Source organism: Choloepus didactylus, chromosome 6 (assembly GCF_015220235.1).
Source record: "Choloepus didactylus isolate mChoDid1 chromosome 6, mChoDid1.pri, whole genome shotgun sequence".
NCBI classification, from domain to species: domain Eukaryota; kingdom Metazoa; phylum Chordata; class Mammalia; order Pilosa; family Megalonychidae; genus Choloepus; species Choloepus didactylus.
The window spans coordinates 103476980-103497594 of record NC_051312.1 but is presented as its reverse complement, the minus strand read 5'-3'; the positions used below and the strand labels follow the sequence as shown (position 1 = coordinate 103497594).

General features: G+C 38.9%; 1 protein-coding gene across 2 annotated transcripts in view; it reads left to right on the top strand.

Annotated features, from left to right (window-relative positions):
* The window catches only part of RAB38 (RAB38, member RAS oncogene family), a 183744-nt gene that overhangs the window by 119493 nt on the left and 43636 nt on the right, over nucleotides 1-20615 (top strand). For both annotated transcript variants that reach the window (XM_037841007.1, XM_037841006.1), the window contains one exon: nucleotides 17845-18125. In XM_037841007.1, coding sequence (XP_037696935.1) covers nucleotides 17845-18125 — 281 coding nt within the window. The remainder of the gene's footprint in view (nucleotides 1-17844; nucleotides 18126-20615) is intronic.

The window sequence follows — 20615 nt, the reverse complement described above, 5'->3', positions numbered from 1 at the left end:
GATATAGGTGTAATTTGAACATTTGTGTCAAATCTTAGTACTGTGTGACCTCAGACATGTTACATCATGTCTGTATGTTGAGGTCTCCTTCCCTTATAGGGGACATAGGAGGAAGGGTATGGAGATTAAGAGCCCAAGTTTCAGAGTTGAGCTGCCTCCTTCTGAATCCTTGATCCACCCCATATGAACTGGGAGAACTTAGACAAGTTACCTAACTTCTTGTCTCAGTTTCCATACCTGTACACATGGAAAATTCTTTCTCCCAACAAATGAGACAGTGATCGACAATGCTCACTAAGGGCCATAGTGCCTAATTCCTAGGAGAGCTACAATGATAATTATCACACCAGCTATCATTTTTGAATATGAATATGTGCTAGACAAAGTATAAAGGACATGATCTATATTTTCTGATTAAGTCCTAATAAATTATGGTCCCAATATTGTATATATTTTTTGTTCCAAAACATCCCGCACCACTTTTCAGCTTCATCCATATTACAACATACTGTCATGAGCAATTTAACTCCCAAGCTTTAAAATGCCTCCTGAGCTTGGTTCTGGACTGCAATTAATGCTGCCTCCCTATGGGGGCTATAGTCAGAGATGTCTGTGTAAATAAGAAATCTGAGGGACCTTGTAAAGTTAGTTCTATATTTAGGGGGCGGTATCCTAGTCAGAGAACTTCATTCTCCCAGAGCTCTGATGCTCAGTGGTTTTCTTTCTTCGGTAGCCTTTAAGCCCAAAGGTTCTGTGGGCTTTGGTTAAAGATTGGGCAGCAGACAAAGCTGGTTGGGGGAAACTGGACCATTATGGAAAATGATGGTTGGGACTTAATACCGACATGTTTCAAACTGCAGAGGTGGTCCTGTGGGGAGTGAGTTCATATGAAATTCAGTGCCAACTGCTCACCCAGGCACTAGTCAATTAAGTGTACCTTATACTAACTTCAAACCCCAGCCTACCTGTCCAGAGATAAGAATACCTTTCTCCCTCCTTTGTGCTCAACTGTGGTTATGCATCTAGAAAGATTAGGTAGTGATGGGCCCAGCTTGGAGAGAGTTGGGGGTATGGATGAGGTAGAGAGGAGCTTTCATCACCTGCACTGTCCTGATAGGATATCAGATCTGCCTGCTCTAGAGTGAATCTTTGCTCAGCTAGACTCTCAACATTCATTTGGTTTAATGCCAGTTATGGCCCCATTTGTCCAATTCCTCTTAACCACTAATATTGGCCAGTCTGATCCTAAAAGTCTCCAAAAAGTGTCTATTATGGGCCTGCAAAGTAAGCCTTGGAACCGAAGTGATGGACTCTGCAAATGCTTAGGTAACAGCAGTTACCCTGGATCCCAGTGATTCCACTGCAGCTGGGTCAGCTGTGAGTTTAGAAGCCTATGAAGAGTCAGAGAAATTAAGTAACTTTGCCCAAGGCCACCCAGCTAATAAGTGGAAGAACCAGATTTGACCCAGTTTTGTCTGACTTGACATTAAGCCAAGTTCCTTAAGGCTGTGGGCCGGTGAGTGACTGGTCCAAGTTGATCTACAGGGGTTAGGCCCTCTTCCCCCTTAAAGGTGTTGCCTCTTTACTAGAGGGGTTATCCTTGCTTTCCCTAACTAATTCTGTGTTGGTTTTTGGATATTACTCAGTACCACTGTGCAGAAACAGTGGAAGGAAATGGAATGAAAAATCCGTTTCTGAAAATTTGATTCTTAAAAAAATGTGAACTTATAGGCTTTTTTCTTTTTAAGAGTTATCAGGAAAAAGGTAAACAGTAAGTTCACACTTCAAATTCTCCTTCCTTCCTACCCTTCAAATTCAGGTATTATAATTACTGTATATAATTATATTATAAATATTCTATAAAACTGTACAAAGAGAACTATACAACTTTGTTTAAAACTTTTGTTGGGCCTTGGGACCCAGATGCAGGAATTGAGACAGTCATAGTAATAGTAGGTAACATTTCTTGTGCGTTGATTGTTACAATTGTCCAGCTGCATTTACTCTTCAATTTCTCAATGAAATAACTGGTTAAGTGGTAGTTCTGATAATTAAAAGTTGGCAGTTGAATTCTGGAGCCTACATTCCTAACAGCTTTGCTCTATTGCCTCCCTCAATTAAAAATAGAATATTTCAGGTGCTGTTTGACATTGGAGAAGCCTTGAAACCTAGCTGTACCTCAGTTGTCCCGTCTATAAAATGGCAAATATTTTATTTTCTGGCGATGTCACACATTTGGACTGTGTTATCTCTTGCAGTCCCTATCAGCTCTAATATTCTCATTGTGCCCACGGGGTGGGTAGTATGTGCCGGTCTATCCCAACCTCTTTACTTACCAGCTTTGTGACTTATGTAAGCTGTGTAACCTCTATGCCTTGGTTTTCTGTCTGTAAAATAGGAATAATAACCCAATGCATGTCTTAGAGTTGTTAAAGGAATTAAACAAGTAAATCCTTGTGAAGCTGTGCCTGGCACCTAATAAATGCTGAATTGATGTTAGTGATCACCTTTGCGGTTTTAATTATTATCATTGCAAACTGCTTTTGCTTACGTTTTCCTGCTTGATCTTCCCAGTGTCACCGAGGTTGTAGATAAAGCAGATGGTTTTATAACCATTTTATATTAGAGAAGATCAAAGATCAGGGAGGTAAGGGACTTGCGCAAGGTCACAAGAGCCAGCAAGTGGCAGAGATGGAACCAACCCTGGATTTAATAAGTATAGTAGAAAATCAAATTAATTTGGCAGATAATTTAAACAGTGCTTCTTCACCATGTAAAAGATTTGCTGCAGTGCTCCACTAATTAACAAATGCCTCTAAACATTTAACACAAGATCCAGTTTGTAAGGAAAATATTTTCATGCAGGGCATATCTACCGTTATCAGGTAAGCCACATGATTAGGATGCACTGGAGTGTATTAACTGTCCAGCAGGCAGAGTTAATGGGGTCCAGGCAACCCGGCCCGGAGTCAGGAGCCGGAGGGCGACTGACACCCCACACCACAGGCTAGAACTCATGTGATTGCAGTGGTGTGTTTTTGTAAAGTGCTTTCACATGGGTTGTGAACTTTGATTGAATGAAGGGTTGGGACTTGACTCTCTTCAGCACCTAGTTCTAAAAGGCTGGAATTCTCCATGGAGTTTTATAAGACTCAAATGTCTTAAATGTTAAGGTTAATAGGTCTAGAAATGTAGAAAGAGCTAAATTGAGCAACCAGTGTACCAAGCAAAAAAAAGAAAAATACACATGTCAAGTCTGGGCCACTCTCTACTGTGCAGTTTATTGCCTAATTACACCTTTTCTAAACACCATGTGGAATGACATGTGAGGTACTTACAGGCAAATAATGTGTACATTGAGCAAAAATGGTGAACTTTCAAAGTAAGACAAGGGATGTATGAGGAAAGCTTCTTCCGGGGCTGTCACTGGAGTTTGCATCTATCAGACAGGGGTGGGCATAGGCATGTGGGACGTGTCCTGTCACCTAGGCATTAGAGGACCAGTTCTGACAGGAGTGCAGGTAGCAGCTTGCCAAAGGAAAGCTAAGTCATTTAAGAGAACAGAGGGAGTGGGGAGGAGTAGGTCTTATAGGTGTGGTTGGTTTATTTGGCAAATGTGTATTAAATGCCTGATGTGTGCCAGGCATTGTGCTAGGTGAGGGGAAACCAAAGAGAAATACAGAATTGAATAGCACTTGATCTCCGACTTCAAGAAGTTCACAGTTTAGTGGACATGAGGACATAAGCAAATCACTGTAACAATTAGTAGAGTGTATTGATATAGTTCACTTTGAAGTACTCTGATGGTACAGTGTGGGTTCTCGCCACACCACATCCTTCCACTCTCTGAGACTAAACCTGAGCAGGCTGGACGAGGCCTCTGAGGAACTATTAGGTTCCATAGGCTCTTACCCAGTATCACTTACTCCCTGTGAGTGATTTCAGGGCTGTATAACTTGAGACAGAAGTTTATCCTCTGCCCCTTTTTAATTCCATCTCCATCTTTTGGGTATTTCATTTTTCATTCCATGGCTTTAAACTCTACACTGGTGACTCCAAAACTTTGCCTATAACCTTGTCTTCTCATGAACTTCAGTCCTGGTTCCAGCTGGACATCTCCTTTAGGGTATCTCACATATCCCCCAAGATCAATATGCCTACAGCAAAATTTGCATTAAAATTGGATTATTGTTTCCTTCTATTAATAAAGCAGTATATGCTCAATGTAGCAAAATCAGAAAATATAAAAGAAAAAAAAGAATACAAACAGAAAATATGCACAATCACACCACCTTATGATAACTAGTAAATGATGCTATTTGTAAGTCTAAACTAAGCATCTTTCTGAACTAGACACCCGGAATTTTAGTTTGTGTTAACCATACTACCTTTCTCCTACTCACTTAGACGTGAAACCTCTGGTATCTTTTCTCCTCCTTTGACCCTCACATGCCATCAACTTCCAACTCAGAGAGTGATTACTCCTCTCCTGCCGCTGCCCTAGACCAGGTTCTGTACTTTTAATGCTGACTTGTTCTGCTCTCATAGCCACCTTAGTCCTGGTCTCTTCCCCTTCCAGTTCTCATGTGCACCAAGGCCAGGTTTATCTTCCGAAAGCATCTTTAGTGACTCCCCCCATGGTCTAAGAGGATATACATAAGGATAAGAACAATGAAAGAGGTGAACGGAAGGTGGATTATTAGAAGAAGGGCAGATAGTGAGACTTAGAGCTATCGAGGGAGGAGTTTGTGGGGTTCAAGTGAGCAAGAAGTGACTGGAATCCTGGAATCCTGTGCAGGTCAAAAGGAAGCCCAAGATCCATCTCACTGTGGCTTTGTTGTTAGGAACACGGTAACTCCCAATTGAGGGCTGAAGTGGCACTTAAATTTTTTCTTTTGTTTTATTTGCTGCATTTTATTTAAAAAGTAATTCTAAAACATAGGGATTTGAGAGGTGTAAGATCTTGCTTGGGAAAATTTATTCATTCGCTCAACAAGCAGAAAGATTTAGGGATCAAAAAGGCGGATTCATCTTTGCTCATACGGAATCTTACAGTCTGGTGAGACAAGGTACTTAAAAAATAATCAAGGAGATGATTCTTTAATTACTGTGTTAAGTGCTTTGAAAGAAAAGTGTAATATTCTAGAAGAATGTAAACAAAGGAACCTACCCTAGCTATGTAATGGAGGTGAGAAGACACATGAGTTAAGACTGGAAGCTCTGCATGGCTGGAAATTACAAGGTGTGAGGAGGAGGTGGTGAGAGGGAAGCAGTAGACAAATCAGGGAAGGATGTCTATGTTAACACAAAGATTAAGGGTAAGAAGGGTGATAATTCCTTACAATTATAAGTAATCTTTGTAGTTTAAACACCATAATAATTCTAGCAAGTTGGTCTTATTCCATTATTATAGCTGAGGAAGCTGGAACATAAGGCTTAAGTAGAACACGCTACCTGGTAAATTGTAGTTGCTCAGTAAAAGTGTTTTGGTGTTACGCAGTGACTGGGATTGGCTTTCCCTACCAAATAATCACTCACCTGATAAATTTTTGAGAATAGTTGTCTTCAGTAGGCTTAGAGTTCTTTCTCCACCACTTCTGATGTTTCACTTGGGGGATCCTTCAAAGCTCTGAATCCTCTGAACTCCCTTTTTATTTCTTTCACTCTCTGCTCCTGGGATAGGCATTCCCAGAGATTTATGGAGGTCCCACTGCTCCAGATGCTGGAATCAGGTTTACTCCATCATGGAAAGATCCTCATCTTCTAGGATAGTGCACTAGGGTGTTCTTCAGTTTTGCAATGTTAAGTCTAGGACTGTAGCCTGGAGTTCCGAGCAGTTGAGTTCCAATGACTTCTTTGGCTACTTGGGAATTGCTTAAGAAGTTACATGATTTTCAGTTACTCTTTGGAACTAACTCAGGTTTTAACATCTACCCTTCTCCTCCTTTAGTTTCCCACTCTCAGGAATTACTCAAATCCCATCTTTTCTATCTTGTAAAGTACCCCCATTTTATCCCTCCTTTCAATTTCCACATCCTCTTCACCACTTGTGGGAACTATTTACCAGCTGCCTTATGCCCAGCCCTTCTTCAGAATGCCCTGCACATCAGTCCATAATCCATAGGACAGCTACGGTGACACTTCTCAGCATGGGGTCATTCTCCAGTTTAACATCCTTCAGTGGCTCCGTGTCAGATTAAGAATTAAAGCCTAAACTTCTGAGCACGAAATTTTAGGTCCTTACTGATCAGGCCGCTGTCACCCATTCCAATCTCATCCCTTACCCCTATGATCCTTGACTATTCCAGGTCTCTTACAGTGGCTCCAAATCGCCTCCCTGCCCTTCTATGCTGGGGCTCACATGATTCCTTCTGGCTGTACTTGCTTCTTCTTTACCTGGTTAACTCCTATGAGTCCTTCATCACTCAACCCATGTCATTTCCTCCAGAAAGTCTCTACTGACCCATGTGACTAGGCTTTACCATTCCTTGACTCCCATGATATTCTAAGCTTACCCCAAATTAAGAGCCCTCTGTTGCCACATTGAAATGTGTTTTTCCTCCAAACAGTATCCATGACACACGGAACTTGACACATACTAGGTGATCAGTGGGTTTTTGTTCAGTAAAGCCTTGATTCTAAGACATAATTGATTTAAAAATTTCTTTGAGAAAAGAGAAGAAAAAAAAACAACTAAAATGTTTTTGACTATAAGACTTCATAATTTTAGAAACATCAAAATATAAAAATGTATACATTTTAGAGTTGAAAAATATGATAATTATTTTTCTTATAGTGGTATTCCTTTTTTTTTCCACCATAAAACCTGAGGATTTTTTTAATGCCTTATTTATCACCATAAAACCATAGTGATGTGTCTTTCATTTGGAGGTCAAATGACAAAATTGCATATCTTTTGTGATTTTTTAATACGTTAGATGAAATTATAACTTCTTGAAAGTTAATTATTGCAGAGTTAAAAGTGACCTCGAGGACTCATCAAAACCAAGCCCCTTATTTTATAGATGCAAAGCTGTGACCCAGACAGGGGGCATGAGTTTCTCAGGTCCGCAGGGCTAGTTTATGGCAGAACTGGAACCACATCTCTTATATCTCTGTTTTTTTACTGAAAGGGATTTGAAGAAATAAAAACTTATTTTTTGAACATCAAGTAATTTGGTGCTGCCTTAAGCACCGGGGCACAAATATACTGAAATCGCATAGGCACCAGGCACTGTGGGAGTTCATGTAGTAGAGAGGTTGAAGGCATAGCATCAAAGACACCCAAAGTCTGGCTTTGAATAACATATCTGATATTATTTACTGCCACCCTCCATTATGAGGCTTAAATTTACTGCCAAATTTAACTCCTTGCTATTCCTTGTACATCCTATGTTTATTGACTCTGTGCCCTTGCTCTTTTTCATCCTGCTGATTCATATGCCCTTTCCTTTATTTCCACTACTCAAACATTACCTTATATTTAAGGCCTGTCTGAAATGGCAACTCCTTTACGAAACCTTCCCTAATTCTCTCCTGGTGGTATTACTTTCTTTCCTCCCTTGAATCCCATAGCGATTTCTCTTTACCTCCCTTGTAGCACTTCTCTTTTTAAGCTATTATTTTGTACCTGTCCAGATAAGCTTTATGATTTCTAGAACATCTTGGCATGACTTCATCTGGTAGGAACTGTTATTAACCTCGTTTTAGAGGTAAGAGAACTATGCTTGAAGAGGATAGCAAACAGATAAACAAGTAAACAAACACACAAAACTTTCCAAAAGTCACACAGATATGTGTGTAGGGGGTATATAGGAAATGATCTAATGTTTGGCTAGCTACAAATTCTGTTTTCCAACCATTGTATTCTACTACTTCCAAATGCTTGATGCATGGTGTATTCATTTTCACAGTTCCTGGATTAAGTTGCATTTAGAGATACTCATTATATGCTTTATAGAAGTAATTTTCAATTTTTTGAAACTTTACACTTTTGGATAGAGCTAAGAATTGAATGAGCTGAATTCTTTGCACACATCACTGCCGAGAGCTGTATGGTTGGTTTGGCTTTTTAGCTGTCATCTTCATATACCACTTTAAGCCAGGAAAACCACAGTGCCTGATGGGCACAAGTCTGTACTTTGAGAATTAAACTAAGAATAGCAGTGTTTCTTGATGGTACCAGAATAAAAATTAAATCCTATATGGGGTAGAAGGGTGTATGTGTGTGTTTTCAACTCAAAGAAAACAATGTTCTAGACTAGATTCTAGAGGTTACAGCAGAGTTTCCCAAAGTTCCTCAGTCCATGACACCCTTAGGGTCAAAGTAATTTTTTCAAGGTGACTCTAAGGCCAGAAGAAATATTTATAATTCTGCTTTATTAAGTATTTAGGACCAAAAAACTTACTGTGCATTCATGTCCTAAAAACTTAATAGCTGTTTGAAAAAAAAAAATAGAATACATAAATTAAAAGAAAAATACTTTTATTTCATTTTTAATAACCACAACTACTTACTAATGACATATGTAAATATGTGTGCCTTTGGGGCACTGAACAGCATCTCAAAACTTTGAATCACAGTGGAAATGACAACCCCCCTTTCCTGTTTCACATTGATGCTCACATGATTCTTGCTTGCTATGCAGAAACTTCCAAAAACCTAGTTTTGCACAGATAAGATGACATCAAAAGGAATATAGTGCGATCTAATGTTAAAAATGTGAACTGTATCAAGTTCCTGTGGTGTCTGACCGACACTGGGTACTGCTGTGTTTGCCTTGAAAATTTAAATTATCCTGCTGCTCCCCTGTGAGATCACTGTGGCACCCCAGGGCACATTGGCACATGTTTGGGGAATTATAGCTTAAAAAGAAACTGGAAATACTTTAAGAGTGAAACCCTAAGTCCAGGGTCTCTTGTGAGTTATTTCTAAACATGTTTTTAAATGATAATTAGAAGTGTTGAGTCAAAGGCAGCTTTTAATTTAATATATTTGAAGTAACACACACTTTAATTCAGTTTGTTTACTTGTTTAATTAAAAACATGAGATGTTTATTCCCCTATCTTCATTCATGGCACCCTCTCATCTGTGAGTTGGTTTCGTTCCCTTCCTTTATCCACTTTTGGGCATTGTGTTGCCGTAATATCTTGTTTTTCCATCCAGATGAGTAACTTTATTTAACCTGAGTAGCAGTAGGCCCTAATCTAAACATTTTCTGAGAAAAATCTGCTGGAAAATTGTACTAGCACTCATTTTCCTACACACATTGCCTTAAAATTGAGATATAATTCAGATTTGTTGAGAATTGTTTTGAAATTTAATTAAAAATAGAGCATTGTAATCCATCCAACTTTCCTTTTTTTAAGATTATTGTTTATGGACATTTTTTATTTTTGTCCTAATAATCTCTTGCACACCTAAGCCAAATTCAATACATCTCATCTAACTTTACCTACGTGTTGAATAGAGGCACGATTTGCTTATAAGAAATGTCATCCTGTGGTGAGATGAAATGAGACTCAGTGTTTAAGGGAGTACTAAGGAAACTGGGAGAAGAGTTTGGGTGGTTCTGAACTGGGGACGGATTTTTTTCAGAATGGATCCTAAGAATGAGCAGGAGTTTAGTAGGCAGAGAAAATAATTGAGTTGATCCGGAGATATTCCTTTATGCAGCCCACTCCTTTCTTGGTTCCTTCTTGAAAATAAGAAATCAATATTCATTGTTACTTCGTTATGTAACGAGTATTTGTATTACCATTTCCATTCTATTCTGCAAGTGCATTGTGAGCATATGCTAAGAGCCTCTCAGAGTACCTCGTGCTGTGGAGAAATAACAGAAGAGTAATTGAGTAATTCAGCACTGGGCTCAAGAGGTTGATAATGTAATTGGGGAGACAGGCTGCAGAGGTTTGCAAGGTGCATAAAACAGTAAAAGGCAGAGGCTGATTAAATGGCCCGAGGGATAGTCAGTCAGTGCTGTGGGAACATAGAGGAGGGAAGAGATGAGCATTTGGTCAAGTAGTCAGAAGAAGCTCCAAGAAGGTGGAGTTTGGGAAGGACCTTGAGGAATGGGAAGAATTTGGTTAAATAGAGAAGTAGGGGGTGCTCCAGAAGGAACAGGAGCACACTGGATTGAGTGTGAGTGAAAGCCAGAAGCAGAACTTAGCAGAACCTAGCAAGGCAGACCTTCGAGTAGGAGCCAGACCCCTGTCTGAGGATTGGACCTTTAACTTACAGGCCAAGGTGAGCAATCTCAAAATTTCCTCAGAATCCCAGAGAGTAAGATAAATGAACTTTTTTCTCTATCTGGCAAACCTTTGTTCATCTTTCAATATCCTCTCTGAAAAAAATCTGTTCCTAATTTTGGACCACCCAAGCCACTGCTCTCTGGGAAGTGGAGACAGAGCTTCTCACAACCCTGACACCCCTTTTCTTTCTCCACAGAACTCCTCATATAGCTAAATGAGTGTATTGGAACAAGCCAAAGTATGTTAAACAGTATTTTTTATGCAAAGAAACAAACATGGAATCATAAGAAAACATTAACAAGAGCTTTATGAGAAAGACGAATAACAATGAGTTTTAAAATTAAATTTTGTTTCATTGAATTCTAAATTTTTTGTTAGAATTGTTTTTGTAAAATTGATATAAATGCATACATTTAAATTTAAGGCAGTGTTTTTGTGGTATGTGACAATGTGAAAGCAATGGTATCTGGGCACCTTTTTTTTTTTTAAGTTGGGAGTTTGGTACTGGTCAGTTTAAATGAAATAACTCCTGGACATTGTTCCCATAATATGTATCTATGAAAACATCTGAATGTTTTCAAGATACCCGAGTATCTGTATTTTTATGAGAAATCTTCCAATTTATAACTATTGGAAAATAGTTCAAGTTGTTTTTAAATCCTGGATAGGCCACATAAGAAGTTAGCAGCCCAACTAATGGCCTTCAGTTCTTGGTGTCTGCTGTCAGCAGTAATGGAGCTCTAAAGGGAAGTGATAGGGTGAAAACAGTGCTTTGGGAAGGTGAATCTGGCAGAGATGTACAGAAAGTAAGGTACAAATTGTATCTCCAGCCCTGACCCCTCCCTGGAACTTCAGACTCATTTATCCAACTGCCTGTTCAACATGTCTATCTAACAGACCTCTCAAACTTAACATGTCAGAAATCGTGATCCACACTGCCCCCCCCCAAAAAAAAATCCCTGCACCTCCCCAAGTCATCTCCATCTCAGCCAATGGCAACTTCCTGCTTTCAATTTTTCTGACCAAAAGCGTGAGAATCACACATGAATCATCACATACTCTACATCCCATCTGTCTCCAAATACATGCAGAAACCATCCAGTTTTTACCATCTTCATTACTACCACACCGGTTCAAGTCATTATTATTTCTTGCATGGATTATTGCAATATCTTCCTAACCAGTTACCCTGCTCCCAGCCTTGACTCCTGTAAGTCAGTTCTCAGTGCAGCAGCTGTAGTTATCTATTGACTCCTACCAGTTCATGTTTCTCATTTGCTCAGAATCCTTCAGTACCTTACTCTCTCACGCAGAATAAAAGATAACATCTGTATCGTGGCCCAAAGCCACTGATAGTCTGGACCTTGTGTACTCCCTGTGTCAATCCACATGACTCTCCCCTTGCAAAGTCATCTCCAGCCACCCTATTCCCTTTTGCTCTCCAAACATTCCATCACATTTGTGCCGCAGGATCTCTACCTACTATTCCCTCTGTTTGAAACCCTTTTCCCCTACATATCTGTATGGCTTACTCTTTTATCTCCTTTTGGTCTTTGCTCAAATGATACCTTCTTAATCATCTCTGGTCTTCACTGTCCACCCTGGGAAATTTTGATCCCCCACCCCCTAAAGTGTGCCCTATTCTCCTTTCCCGCTTTATTTTTCTCCATAGCACTTTTCACCAGCTAACATAATATTGTATGTATTTTAATTATTTATTTTGTTTATCTCTGCATTAGAATATAAGCTTCACCAGGGCAAGGATTTTTGTATTTTTTTTTCCGTAATGGCTAGAACAGTGCTTGAAAAATAACAGGCCTTCAAAAATTTTTGTTGAATGAATGATGGGGTATGATGAAATGAGGAAGTCCTAATTAGAGTGATTTTGGTGGGACTGGAAAGAAAGAGATGAATTCAACAAATATGACAGAAGGTAACTCTTAAACGCTTGGTCATAAATCCTCTGGGAAGGGGGTAGGGAAATAAGGGTTATTCCTTATTCCTTTACCCTGCAAGGAGACCTTATTGATCTCTCTGTTTGCAGAGTACAATGCTGTCACTTGGTTCTGGCCATGGGTCAGCTTATAACTTTGTAGAATACTACATAAGGTTGTATCTAATTTATAGGCCTGAGTGACTTGGAAAAATGGAGAGAAATTGACACATTTCTCTCACTGGTTTTGGGGGCAAAGTAGTGAAAAAAGAGATGAAAGAGTTTCAGAACCACAGATGGGCTCTTAAAAACTGGGGAAAACCTTGCCCAGCCGGATGTTCAGCCTGACCGTGATCCAACTCTGTGGGTTCCCCTGAGCTTTCAAAATCAGCTTAAGCCATTATAATTACAGTGTCTGTTTGATCAGCAGAATAATTGGGTAGGCTTTTATTCCAGGTCCTTATGCAAGGTCCATATTTACTTTTGTCATTAGCTTCCTTCTTTTTACACTCTCACTCTCTGGAAATAAAGATATTATCTTGGTGACACTTTTTGGTCTACTGATTGTGCTATGACCCCAAAATATACATTATTTGAAATGTGGTAAACTGATTCCATGGAATTCTTTCTTAGGAAGATGAGAATGATTGCGAAAACATAACTTTCCAATTTGAAACTTGTTGCAACAAAAAATATGCACATAACCCTGTTCGAATAATGTTAATTTTCTCCATCAATGAACATCTATGGATTTATTACTGAAAATTAGAGTAGAATACAGAGTATATGCATTAATATGCAGCACAAATTTATGAATACATGACAATGTTGCATTTTAGAGAACAAGGAAGCTTAATTTGGGCTTCTTTACACATAGTACTTTGAGCTCTTACTATGCCAAAAGATGGAGGCTAGAACATGGGTTTTGCCACACTAAAGCATGGTCAGCCTGCTCTCTAAATGCATGTTATCCACAGCAGGATAAGTGTGAATAGTGTAGGATAAAGAAAATGCTATTGGGTCGTGAATAAACAAGGGAGTCATTGATTCGAGCTGGCAGGACAGAGAAGGCTGCACAAATGTGGTGACATTTTAAGGCACCATTGAAGATTTAATTGAACATGGGGGAAAGAGAAATGGGGCAGGAGTTCAAGTCTGAAGGAACCGAGATATATGAGGTGAAGAAATCCAGTGAGTTTTAGGAAGAACAAGGAGTAGCTCACTTTGACTTGGCCACAGAGCATTTTGAAAGAAGTGACAGGAGAGTGACAAAGGGTAAGCAACTTTATCTGTGGTGTTAATGAAAGTGTCTTTTTTTAAAAAAAAAAGCATTTAAGGTTCATTGAAGGGTAAAAGCAGCAGAGCATCATGGTAGAATTTACTTGATTTATTTTCTTGAAAGTGGACTTTGATAGAAATAGAGGTTTCAGGACAGGTCATACTTCCATCTAGGAGTGCTTAAAATGTCGATTCCTATGCCCCACACAAGAGCAACCGTATCTGGATCTCTGAGGAGTGTGGCTCGGGAACGGGCATTTTATAAACTCCTCAGGTGACTTCTTATGCTGCCAGAATTGTAACCATCTGAAGACCTGTGTTTGAGATTAGTTTGTATTAAGAGTGAATGGGAGTGGCAGAGCCTAGTTGCCAAGATTCCCAGGGGAGGACCAATGGGTTCTGGACTGGTTGGAGAAGTGGGGTCATTGTCAGGAGTCACTTTTGAAATAGAAGTATCACTAGGATGCAGAGACCCTTTGGGTGTGGGGGTGAGAATGGCAAGTTCCGAGCTGGGTGGGCGTATGGATGGCAAGACTAGGGTGGGGAACATAGGAGAAGTGGGTGGAGAAGGGACTACATGTGTGTTTGTGGTGGGAGGAAGGGGACGGCTAATTAGAGGGGGTTGCCAAAGGCAATAATGAATTTAGTTTCAGTATCCACTCTGGTTTCTGTATTTTACCAATGAAGAAACTGAGGCTCAGAGAGTAAAGTGACTAATCCGGGGTCACAGAGCTAGTTGGTTAGGGGCAGACAGATAAGAATGTTCCTAGTTTGATTGAAAACCTGATGTGCTTTCTACCATTGTATTTACACCAGACTGTACCTACTGAGAGCATCTAACCAGTACTAATTACCAAGTGAAAATATCATTAAATGCACATGATAGTGCTGCTGCTTTTGTGTATTTTTAGTTAGGAGTTCATGGAACCAAGCTGCTGAGACAGAAGGCCAAGGGTTGATTTAATGGCAAATCACAGAGCCAGAAGGCATGAGAACAAGAAGGCGCCTTAACGATCAGTCAGACCAACTTCATTTTTCATATGAAGAAACTGAGTCTCAGGGAGAAGAGCACATTTGTCTAAGGCTGCGTTGGTTAATGATTAAAATTAAGACTCGGGTCTTCTGACCCTTCGCTTCAGTGCCTTCTGCCATGAGGTAATACGATCACTACTGCAGTCGTATTAATTCTGTGATTCAGTTGATTGACTTGTCATTTAACATGCCTCAAAGCTGAACCCTGAGCCACATCTACAGCAACTATGGAGTGTGTCTTTAGAAACTAAGAGAAATGGGAACCTACTTGATGAATGTGATCATTTTCAGAGCAGACATCCAATATGACACTCCTTAGGTTAGAAATTACTCCAGGGCAAAACTGTCTTTTTATCTCTTTGTATTTGCAGCACAAAATACAGTACCTGGACCATATTAGCTATTCAGTAAATACATTTTGAATAAATGATCTAACCCAAAAGGATGTTTTTGAGCTATAGTCTGTTTTTTTTAAATTTCATAAAGTAAATTACCAGTGATAAGTACTTAAGCTCTCCACTTTGCCTCTATGTAGACTCTCACTAAGAGTCACATGGCCCTCATTCTTCTAATAAGAAACAGCAGAGAGGGCTATCAGCTGACAAAGGAAGGGCAAAATGTAAGTGCTGAAGATGCCCTGGTTTGAGTGTGACCCCTGGTTGGAATGCCAAAAATGCAACCTATCAAAGTCTGCTGGCCCAGTGACCCCAATACACAGAGGTCTTTTCTTCCTAGAAACAAGCTTTCTTCTCCGTTTCTGATCTGACACACCTACACGTACAAATTCAAACACACACACACACACACAGTTTCCTTTTTGAAACCCTATGAAGGTGTAAACTTATACATTGCTTTTTGCATAGTCTTAAAAATGACCCTTTGTCTTAAATTTGAAATGTAAAATGTTCTTTCTCAAGGGTCACCTTACTCTACCACAAAAACCTCAGGACAAGCAAATTATTGAATAACCCATGACTTTGCCCTTCATCAGATTAGTTTCCTGAGAGAGATCATAAGACATCCTTAAAAGCCTAAAGGCTTTGGGAGCCCTGAATGATCACAGAGGACTTTTTTCCCCATCTTCCTGAAATGTCATGGCCACCCTGAGCATTATCAAAGAACATCACTGTTTGTTTCAGGTATTTAAAAAATAGAAAGAAAGAAAAGAAAAGGAAATTTGAAACTCATTTAGGAAAAAACGGAAGTTTATCTGTATGTTATATGTCATATGAGGTATAATTGTCTCCTTTCTTTCATTGACTAGATGACTGTGAGAAATTTTTTTTAAAGTGCTTTGTTGTACATCCTATGTGAGAATTTTTTTTTTTAGGGTCATCATGCGCTAATCCTGACAAAATGCTTTTCTTTCCAGTGATGCACACTTGAGTACACTGGGTTGTCAGTTTCCTGGAATGGGGAAATTGTGATCTACATCTGTTTTCACAAAGTTCTTAGGGACCATTCTCTTCATGCAATCTGCAGTGCTAAGTGCTAATGTGCATATAACAACCTGCAAAATGATTAGTGAACTTGAATTAAAACTCACTATCACAAAACCCTGAACTCAAAATTAAGTGCAAAGTTCAAAGTGTTCTTAGAGTTTGGTTGGCTTTTGTTTCTCACGTATGCCCCACTTTCAGCATTTTATTCTTTCTAAGAAAATGTGACTTGTTAAAAGCATACCTAACTTTATTTTAATTTATGTAACTTTATAAGACTCTTAACAGATATGAATCCCAAAATCAAAAGATAAAACCTTTGTCTGGCCTCATACTTTTGGGGTTTCTGTTTGAGAACATATGAACCCAGTCTTCCTTAGCTACTGTCTTCAACAATCCCTGATAGAGAGAACTAGAAGTAATAGGGTTTTGTTCACTTATGATAGTCAGTTGAAATACCTGTAATTTTTGTTCATAAACTCTGGTCTGGGACTTTGATTTCAGAACCCAGGTCATATTGTCTTTCATATTTTTTGAACATGCTGGGAAAAGAGAAGAGAAGCTCGGGTACCAACTAATTCTAAGGTACTCTATTGGGTGCTTAACATATGTTCATTCATTTCATCCACTTGGCAAACCTGTGAGGTACATACTGTATTATTACCATTTGCAGATGTGGAAGGCTAAGCTTAGAGTGTTTAAGGAACTTGCCAATATTCACTTAGAAATTTAATCAGAGGAAAGCTGATTCCAGCTAATTCCAGCTGATTCTATAACAAATCTTCATCTTTTTTTTTTCTTTCATATGACAGAGGACCTTATTATCCATTAGATGGCACACTACCTAAGGGTAGAAATCATCAAGCTCTTTGTTTTAGTTCTAGCATTTAGCCCCGAGACTGCCACAGATACAGTAGATGTCCAATAAATATCTGCTGAACTGAATTGAATGGGAAACTGCAGGAATGTAAACTTGGAGGAAAGTACAAGACTATGGTTTAGTAGTTGAGAATTTATGGTGGTGGTAAATGAGCACGGGCTCTGGATTCAAACAGCTCAGGTTTGAATCCTAGCTTCCAAGCTTACCATCTGTATAATTTGAGCAAGTGATAACTTCTCTAAGCCTCAGTTTGAAACTGGGGATAACTATTGTATGTTCCTGTCATATTTCTTAAATTTTTGAAAAAGAAAATATGGCATTTTAAAATAGTGTGATTCTCTTTATTGGATGTTAGCCTGGGTTTTCTTTTTTTTAAATTCCAAAATGTGCTGTTTATGTAAATCACATCTCTGATGGGTAATAAACATTTAATAAATGCTAGCTATTATTATCCCTAGTTGGATTAGATTGTGAATTCCCTTTTAATATAATACCTAATTTGGTAATTTATTATGTTTACTGTTTATCATCTGTCTTCCCACTAAAATGCAAGCTTCATAAGGGTAGAGATTTTCATGCTTTAATTATCGTATTCCAAGTGTCTAAAACAGTTCTCCTTTGGTGCTGTCCAACAGTGTAGCTACTAGCCACTTGTGGGTATTGAGCACCTGAAATGTGCCTCGCTAGTGTGACCGAGGAACTGAATTTTTAATCTTATTTTGTTTTGATTAATTTAAATTTAATTTTAAATAGTTATACGAGGCTAATGGATACTGCATTACACAGTGTAAGTCTAGAACTTTACATTGTACACAGAAGTTTTTCAGTAAATATTTGTTAAATGAATGAATTACCTCCTGGACCCAAAAATCAAGAACAAAGCTGCCTTATTGAATGTTTTTCTCACTTTTTAAAGATTAGCAAGAAGCTCTTCACTGATCTGCTCACATTGGAGGCCTTATGAGGTTCCAATATATGATTCACTTTATAATTGTATTAAGTTTTGATTTCTGTTTCTTTTCGGTGACAGGTCAAGAAAGATTTGGAAACATGACAAGGGTCTATTACCGAGAAGCTATGGGTGCATTTATTGTCTTTGATGTCACCAGGCCAGCCACATTTGAAGCAGTGACAAAGTGGAAAAATGATCTGGACTCAAAGTTAACTCTTCCTAACGGCAAGCCAGTTTCAGCCGTTCTGTTGGCCAACAAATGTGACCAGGGGAAAGATGTGCTTATCAACAACGGCCTCAAAATGGACCAGTTCTGCAAGGAGCACGGTTTTGTAGGATGGTTTGAAACATCAGCAAAGGTAATGTGACCTTACAGGATAAACTTTTTATAGGTAAGAATCACAAGGAAAATGGCACACCACCATCATCATCATCATCATCATTACCAAAATGATAATAATGTGTTTGTCTAGTGATTTATGGTTTCCAAACTGCTTTAAGTCCTTGCTTTCTCATTTGTTCTTATGATCAGCCAATGAAGTGAGCAGGGCAGGAACTATTACCCCCAATTTAAGATGCTTATAGTTAAGGGAGCAAAGCAACTTATACGTAATCACATTGATAATAATTAATAACTGCTTTTGTTTATTGAGTGTTTATTTTGGGAAAAGGATGTTTTATATGTATTTTCTCTTTAGTATAAACAGTAACCCTATGAAGTAGATATGATTAGTATCCCCACTTTACAGTAAATGAAAGAGATGGGCCTCAAATTCAGCAGTCACTGCCTTATTTGTGTATTAGTTAAATAACTCCAGCAACATGTAATAAGTGCTTCTGTATGTCAGGAATTGTGCTTTGCCTTAGAAATGAAAATATGACAAGAACACAGAACTGAAACATAGGCAACACTGCAATAGTGGGGTGACAAAGAGGAAATTGCAAGTACAAAAGAGAAGAACGTGGCACAGCTTGGCACTGCTGACTACTGCAGAAGAATAGCAGCAGGTGGGAGCAGAGGCAGGGCCAGAAGATAACGGACCTGGTGTGGTGTGATGAGGGTGTTGTACTTCCCATTATGCCCCATGCTGCCTGATTTGTCAGGTGCATGTTTTTGCTCTTTTTGTATTTAAAACAGTCTTTATATTTTTGTCTTTCAGTATGAGGGAAAAAAAATCTCTCATGGTAAATTTTAAAGATCCAAGTAAAAGAATAAAATAAAAAAATAACTTGAAATACCGTAAACAGGGATACCATAGATGTTTTGCAGTATTTTTCTTATATTATCTGGGTGCACATAAATATACATTTTTATATTACTAGGATTGTGTTCTGCATATGGTTTAATATCATGATTTTCCACTTTGATGTATTTGTGAAGCACAAATATGAAATATTTATGGATCCCAGGCACTGTGCTAGTTGTTAGGGATTCAGCCATAAGTAAGATAGGCATTGTCTCCAAGCTGGCCTCTGTACTTAGGGAATTCACACTCGGGCCTTATTGTGAACATTTGTGCACATCATTAGAGAATGATTTCAAAATATAACTAGAATGTACACCATTCAAATGGGCTGCAGAGGAGTTTGGAAAGGTTTTACACTGGCAAGGAGAATGGGACCTTGGGAAGATAAATTGGAGAGAGGGAAATGGTCGTTACTGTGCTCTTGTGGGAAAATGATGAGGCTTAGGGTTAATAATGAACTAGGGTAGTGGCTATAGGGATTGAAAAGAAGAAGGAGACTTGGGAGTATCACTCAAGTATAAAAACTAACAGAATTTAACAATTGCTTCAGTGGGAGATGATGGAGAGGGAGAAGAAGACGGTGATGCCACTTTTTCTGTCATAGTTGGGATGTTGTGTTACAGCCAGTTCACCGAATGTCCTAATGCCTGCCTTCTCTCTGTGCCATCACTAAGCTGGTCTTTTGTTTGCAAAGTTTCTTACTACTCAGTTCTTGGTGTTCTTGTCTTGCTTCTTGAGGCCCTAGTGATCCAATATGCTTTCCCCCCTTCCTTTCTAAAACCCATTATGTCTGCTTTTTCTTAGCTTTCTTCCTTGGATTCAGTACACAGAGTACACCATTTTCTACTTCTTTTCTGTCATTGAACCTTTTTGGTTTGTTTCTTTGAAGGATTTATTGCTGCATAGGGAGTCAGAAAGGTGGAACAAAAATGACAGGTATGATGAAGTTACAGAAATTTAAGATACATGATATTTTTTATAGTGTAGCTCTCTTTCTTGGCTGTTAGCCTCACTTTTTTTTTTTTTAAATTCCAAAATGTGGGTGGGTGCCCCTGTTCTCCTTTACCCTTAGTCCACACTCAGTTTCACTCCATCACTCTTGCATATTCCTTCAAATCCTTATCTTTCAAAAAGAGACATTCGCCAGCTCAGAAGCCTGGGATGAAAGAGTAGGATTCTGGAGAATCTCTTGCCTCAATTGGTTACTTTACATCTCATGAGCAAGCTAGACTGAATGACCCACATTTATGTTGGTGGGGGGGGGTGTGTGTCTCCCATCATTCATTCATTCATTCATTCAACAAATATTTTGAACAACTCTTATGTGCCAAGCAAGAGTTCTAGGCACTGGGAATACAGCAGTTTATAAAGGCAGAATCCTGCCTTTGCAGATAACAATGACAACAACAACAAAACATAAGTAAAATATATAGTGTGTAAATGCTAAGAGGAAAAAATAAAAAGAAAGGAAAAGGTATATAAATTTGTGGGGTATTTTAGTTTCCTGGCTGCTAAACAAATACCATACAATGGGTTGGCTTAACAACAAGAATTTATTGTCTCATAGTTTCAGAACCTAGAAGGCTTGCTTCCTCCTAGAGT